This window comes from Sinocyclocheilus anshuiensis, unplaced genomic scaffold (assembly GCF_001515605.1).
Source record: "Sinocyclocheilus anshuiensis isolate Anshui unplaced genomic scaffold, SAMN03320099.WGS_v1.1 scaffold1072, whole genome shotgun sequence".
Taxonomy (NCBI): Eukaryota; Metazoa; Chordata; class Actinopteri; order Cypriniformes; family Cyprinidae; genus Sinocyclocheilus; species Sinocyclocheilus anshuiensis.
In genome coordinates, this window is record NW_015548242.1 from 660,918 (window position 1) to 667,584 (window position 6,667).

Genomic DNA, 6,667 nt, shown 5'->3' on the forward strand with positions numbered 1-6,667 from the left:
ACATAACTGAGCGAATGACACTTAATGACAGTTGTCATAAACATGCATAAAACCTTCATATTCATGACATGCGTCATGTCATGATTATGAAGGTGTCATGACAGTCTTATGCACACCCCTTCAAGTAAAGTGTTACCCAAAAAAAAAAGAAAAGTAGATGTAGGCTATATTTAGAGAACATGGAGAAAATGTTGTCATTTATTTATTTATACATATAAAATTTAGTGTTTTCCAGGGCATACAACATTGATTAAATATTACAATATTTCGTATTAAATAAAATAACAATAAAGTAAATAAATAAAAATGATTTAATTAGCTAAAATGTAGATCCGTAACATTAATTGTTTAAATATAGATTTTTTTCAAAGATAACGTTACATTTCAAACAGTATATCTTTTATCCTCAAATTTCTTTACAGGTTCTTTTCTCACCTCGCGGGGTTTGTGAACAAGCTCCATTATCTCGTCGTGGTCATATCATGTATGTTGCACGCTCGAGCATCGCACGCAAAACTCGAAATAGTCGCGCGCACAGTCCAGTGCTGCTTGTTGATGAATGGCAGCGCGCGAACAGAAGGGGCGGGTAATAAATTCATATCGCGCGCTCCCGCAGGAGATCTGTCTGTGTAGTAGTAGTTTATTTGTGTGCATCCGGCGGAGAGCAGCTCTTCTGTCGTTAGCGCTTTCTGAGGTAAGGCATTTGACATATTTGATCTCAAATAAACAGTATTCAGGTTTTCAATCCAAATGAAAACCTGTATTTTGGCGTGTATTTTGGGTAGAGCAGGTAAAGAGGGTAGACTATCACAAAAAAACTAAACAAAAAACGATCATTTTTAATTACAGAATGAGATCAAATTAATTTGAATGAAAATAAAATTAAGTGGGAATGCTCTACATGTGAAGAACTAATTTTCAGGAGACTGACCTAATATATCTTTATACATGATGTGTTGTTATATTATCCCTCTAAACGTGATATATCTTTAGGCTAAATAATAGGCTGCTCACACAAATAGTGGTGATGTATTGAGTACTTTATCATTTCATTGCTGGAAGTCAAACATGGCTCTTGCTTCTCTATAGTACATTAAGCTATATCAGCATCTTTTGTAGTTAGTTTGCTCTCCATCCTAAATACAACACATAATATAAATTATATTTTTAACATATTTTGTTCTACATTTGTTGCGCATTTTACTACATCTCTTCTGTTCTTCTGCCTGTCTTTTGTTAACCAAACCTACCAGTTTACCTGTACCAATTTACTAGCGACTGCAAATAAATCAAGTAAAAATCAAAAGACTGGCATGTGAGTGAGCATATCATAGACAGTATGAGAGAGCGATATAAGCCCGGTGAAAGAAGCACTGGCCACCCAGCTCTCCTGGAGTGTTTCGGGTTCCACCAGAGGGAATATACAAAGCCCAGCTCACTGGGATGCCGCCGCCTCACCAGAGCCTTCCAGCCAATCAGATGCCATCCTGAGGCAGAGCCACGCCCACGGGAGTGTATGTTTTCTTCTTTTAAAGTTTGTCGCTCAAGGTTTGATCAAGCCATGAATACAGTATATCCACATATTTGGACGTCTTTGTTGGTATTTAGTTTTTTCAAAAAGGCCTTGACAATCCTCACTGTGTACATATGCTCGTTGTCCTCAGTTCCACGTGTGAACGGTCACTCTAAAGCCGAGCGGGTGGTGAGGGACACGGCCATGGCCTGTGACAGCGGCTCTATGATGAGCAGTGAGCTGGAGTCAAGCTCCTTCATTGACAGCGAGGAGGATGAGAATGCTAGCAGGTTTGGTTTGGAATGATTAAAAGCATAAACTTTTTGACATTTTATGTTTATATAATTTCTTGGGCCAGCCTTGTAACTGAATTATTATTTTGTCTTGGCTCTTGGAGCATAGTTATATGTTCAATAATCAATCTATTCTTCTCTCCTCTGTTTGTCTCTTTCAGGCTGAGCAGTTCCACAGAGCAGAGCTCTTCTTTTCAGTTAATGAAGAGACATAAGCGCAGGCGCCGGCGACACAAAGTGGCAAAAATCGACAGGGTTAGACGTGTGTGTGTGTGTGTGTGTGTGTGTGTGTGCACCTACTTAGCTATATTTTGGGGATGAATTTGTGCCCAGAAAAGAGCTAAACCCCCAAAAAACATCCTTTTTTTGAGCATGTCCTCATATGTAAAAGTAGTATATAAATGAAGTAAATAAAGTTTTTAGAAGAAAATGCAAAATGTTTTCTGTTAGGTTTAGGTTGCGAATTACAATATTTATAACTGGCTGTACTGTACATAAAAACAATAGAAGTCTTTGGAATGTGCCCATTTAGATAGCTAGGTAAACGTGTATGTGTGTGATGTTTTTGTTGTGTGTGGCTTCTAAGGGTCTCACATATCTCCTCTGGTTTTGTTTCCACAGTCATCTTCCTTCAGCAGTATCACAGATTCAACCATGAGCCTCAACATCATCACAGTTACCCTTAATATGGGTAAGATCAGCTTGCCTTGTACATGTACACATACAGTACATCACAGATTCACAACTTCCATGTTCTCTTTCATTTGCACAGAGAAATATAACTTTCTCGGCATCAGTATAGTGGGTCAAAGTAACGATAGAGGAGATGGTGGCATCTACATCGGCTCTATAATGAAGGGAGGAGCGGTGGCAGCAGATGGGAGGATAGAGCCAGGCGACATGCTGCTGCAGGTAGGTTGTAGTGTCCAAAATGAAACTTCTTCTGAATGGTTACTTCTGTTTGTGATCATTTCAGTCAAATTTTTTTTTTTTAATTTCAGCACCAGTTGTTTTTGTAAATTTGACAATGTAAAAAGAATGCAAAGAGATTGTTGTCAAAAGATGGGGTTTTAAATACTAAATAAGCAAAACCGCAGCCTGTGATTTTAGCAGAGCAAAGTTCTCCCTCTTATTTTGCAGCAAAAGGCTCAGAGATGGTGGAAAATAATCATGAAAAACTAAATTACAAATTACATGTAATAATTTCACTACATTATAAGTGGATAAAAAAAAGTTTAAAGTGGTCATGTAGGCCCTGTAGTTTAACAAAATAATAAAAATGCATTATATGGATAATACACCCAAAAATGTTGTCATTATTTACTCACCTTAATGTTGTTTCAAACCTCTATGACTTACTTCTGTGAATCATGAAAGAATGTTTTGAACAGTGTTGCCAGATTGGAAATGTCCAAGTATCGTACCAGAAGCTCAAAATGATTGTATTTGGAATAAAATGATCGTACACTAGTCAAACGTACAGAATACAGCTATTTATCTAAACCAACAACTTTTTGACACGACCTGAAAATTACCACAATAGATAAATAACTAGGCGTACCTTAGTGGGAAGGTCCAAATTCCACCTCTGAGTCGCTGTCATCGGAAGCCTGCATGTTGCCAGATGTTGAGGGGGTCCCTTTGCTGTATAGATTTGATGCCCGTCATGGACTGCAACATATTGCTCGATGGCTTAAAAGCAGGGCTCCCTCCCGCATTCTTAAAACACTCTGAGGTGTGCACGTTCAATGAGTATAGAAGCCATATGATTACAACGACCATCATTTTAAGTGTCACAAAATTCTGAAATTATTGTACATTATATTACTTTTTTTCATTATTGATCGTACCTTGTACAGAGGTCAAAATTATCGTACAAATATGACAATTAACGTACGTCTGGCAACACTGGTAATGAAGAATGTTGTTAACCACACAGTTTGTTTCCATTGACTTTAAATTCCATTGAATTTAAGTCAATGGGAACCAAAACTACTTGCTTACCAACATTCTTCAAAATATCTTCTTTTGAATGACATGAAGGTGAGTAAATGAGACAAAATGTTCATTTTTGTGTGGACTATCTCTGTAAAAACACCTAATAGCTCAGTTTTTTACTCCTTGTTTGAAAAGCAGATTAGTATAATGCAGTGGATTGGCTCTGCCGGTGGAAGATACTGTGGTGTATTAAAGCGATTATATACTGCAGGTACATACGGCTTGTATTTACATGATACATGAAATTTGGCCTCTGGCTCCGTGCTCTGTGGCTTTAGTGATTGTCTGTAGATGCAGATACAGTCTTCAATGCCTGCAGCAGCTGCTGATCCCGGTTGAGCAGCAGATTACAGTAATAGTTATGGATTAGACTGCAGCTTTATACCGGCATGGCACAGTGCAGCATGCTGATATTAGGAACATTACCTTAAGGCATGAGTATTAGGTCAGTTAAATACACATTTTTTGCTGTTTTTATGTACAGGAACGTACAAGGTCCCAGTTGGCTTGTGTGTAAATGAAAAATAGGTTTATACTACGTTTATAGCTAAACTCTGAAATGATTTAAAAGGGTTAATTTTTTTAACAAGTTGTTGCCAAATATATTCAAAATGTTTAATGTAAAAACAAGTTTACTTTTAAAGTAAAAGTCTTTACTTTTTAAGTTAATGTAAATAAGGCATGTTTACACGAGGGACATAGAGTGATGACAAACAAATCACTGAATCAGTTTTGAATCGATTAACTGAAACATATATCTGCCTTTTTGACTCCTACAAAGTTCAAAACAATATTCAAAGGCCCTCATATTTATATATTTAAAAAAATGTTTTACCTACATTGTAGGGCTTGGCATGCATAGAAGAAAATGTATATTCATTATAAAAAATACCAATGACCTTTTATATTTTTATTAATTTACAAGATATTTGCAAGTATATAAATCACACTTTTAAATATATTTTAAAATTAATTACAGTAAATTTAATGGTTTAAATAATTTAAAGTCATATTGAGGCCCCCTTGGAAATTTGCAGGTGCCTCAGAATAATTATAAATATATTGTAAATAATTAATATTCAAAATGGTAATGTATGTTTATGCCACATTTTGACTTGCAGGTAAATGACGTGAACTTTGAAAACATGAGCAATGATGATGCAGTCAGGATCCTCAGAGAGATTGTCTCGAATAATGGGTAAGAATGAACAGGAGCAAGATGTCAGAATTGTCTCAGATGCAAGTGTGTTCTAACTAACTATTGTACTTGTCCTCTGTAGGCCCATCAGTCTCACTGTTGCCAAATGCTGGGACCCTTCCCCTCGCAGTTACTTTACAATACCCAGAGGTCAGTATACACAAATGCTTTGTTTACATATCTTTCAGATACACAAAAGCCAGGCACAGACATACTTATCCATCTTCTCGGACTTACTCTGCTTTTTTCTTTTCCAAAGCTGAACCAGTTAGACCCATTGACCCAGCAGCATGGATTTCCCACACTACTGCACTTACAGGATCTTACCCACAAAACGGTACAGTCTTTTCTTTCTGACAGATCACAGCATCTTCTTTTTGCAAAGCGTAATGCTAATCATCTTGTTGTCTTTCACAGAGTTTGACGATCTCCCTCTTTCAGTGGGAAAGACGGACATGGCCACTATTGTAAAGGTGATGCAGCTCCCAGACTCAGGACTAGAAATAAGGGACAGAATGTGGCTGAAGATTACTATAGCTAATGCTGTTATAGGTGAGCTCTCTTTTTCTTCCTGTTTGTGAGATTTTATTACTGTTGATGTTACAAAAATGATGCTTGTTAAATTAGACTGTAAAGTTTTTTTCCTATATTTTACTTCATTTGTATCTATGGTGTTAGTTTTTCATGGTATTAGAAATGTTTTTATGGTATTAGATAACTAAATATACCTGGTGTATAGGTTTTTATTTGTAATCTGTCTGGATCTCACGTTAAAGGAGGTGATGTAGTAGACTGGCTCTACTCACGGGTCGAAGGATTCAAAGACCGACGGGATGCCAGAAAATACGCCAGCAGTCTGCTGAAACATGGCTATCTCAGACACACTGTCAACAAGATCACCTTCTCTGAACAGTGCTACTACACATTTGGAGATCTCTGCCAAAGTACAACACATCTCTACATTTGCTTTAAAGGAATAGTTCAGCCAAACATGAAAATTAGGTGAAAATGTATTCATCCTCAGGCCGTTCGAAGATGTAGAGGAGTTTGTTTCTTAAACTGATAATCAGCTGATAAGAAAAATATGACAGATATCCACACAACAGTCTAACACAAATTAATGTTTTGTCAAGTGGAAAGCTGTTGTAATAAATGTATCGAGACATCTCAAACCATTAGCTCCAGCCTCTATAATATTGCTTTCTTCAATCAGATGAGAAATATGCACAAATCAAGCACCATTTACAAGCAAAAACTGATATGTAGATACAAATATGTAGATGGATTTTGATGTGTTATTAGGGTTTAAAGATGGATTCGTTTCTTACAAGAAGCTTTTCACTTCACAAGATGTTAATTGATGAAATGGAGCCATAGGGATGTTTTTATCAGCTGTTTGAACTCTCATTCTGATGGCACCCATTCAATGCAGAGGATCCATTTGTGGTCAAGTGATGTAATGAGAAATGACTCCAAATCTGTTCTAATGAAGAAACAAACTTATCTACATTTTGGATGGACTGAGAGTATATTTTCAGCCAAATTAAATTTTCGGCTGAACTATTCCTTTATGATGTTGCTAAAAAGAACATTATTTTGTGTATTTGGTGTAATGAAATGTGTTTATGCGGTTTAAGGTTCAAAAAACACATTATTTTCCACATA

General features: G+C 36.6%; 1 protein-coding gene across 2 annotated transcripts in view; it reads left to right on the forward strand.

Annotated features, from left to right (window-relative positions):
* Positions 1-6,667, forward strand: part of LOC107655081 (segment polarity protein dishevelled homolog DVL-1-like) — a 30,681-nt gene that overhangs the window by 19,308 nt on the left and 4,706 nt on the right. The window contains exons 1-10 of one of the 2 annotated variants that reach the window (XM_016442496.1): positions 1,202-1,514; positions 1,665-1,803; positions 1,968-2,061; positions 2,428-2,497; positions 2,579-2,718; positions 4,926-5,002; positions 5,085-5,152; positions 5,262-5,339; positions 5,420-5,554; positions 5,779-5,946. In XM_016442496.1, the coding sequence (XP_016297982.1) occupies positions 1,340-1,514; positions 1,665-1,803; positions 1,968-2,061; positions 2,428-2,497; positions 2,579-2,718; positions 4,926-5,002; positions 5,085-5,152; positions 5,262-5,339; positions 5,420-5,554; positions 5,779-5,946 (1,144 nt within the window). In that variant the 5' untranslated portion in view covers positions 1,202-1,339. Of the gene's footprint in view, positions 1-1,201; positions 1,515-1,664; positions 1,804-1,967; positions 2,062-2,427; positions 2,498-2,578; positions 2,719-4,925; positions 5,003-5,084; positions 5,153-5,261; positions 5,340-5,419; positions 5,555-5,778; positions 5,947-6,667 lie in introns of those variants that run through there. The other variant, XM_016442495.1, reaches the window with a different exon arrangement.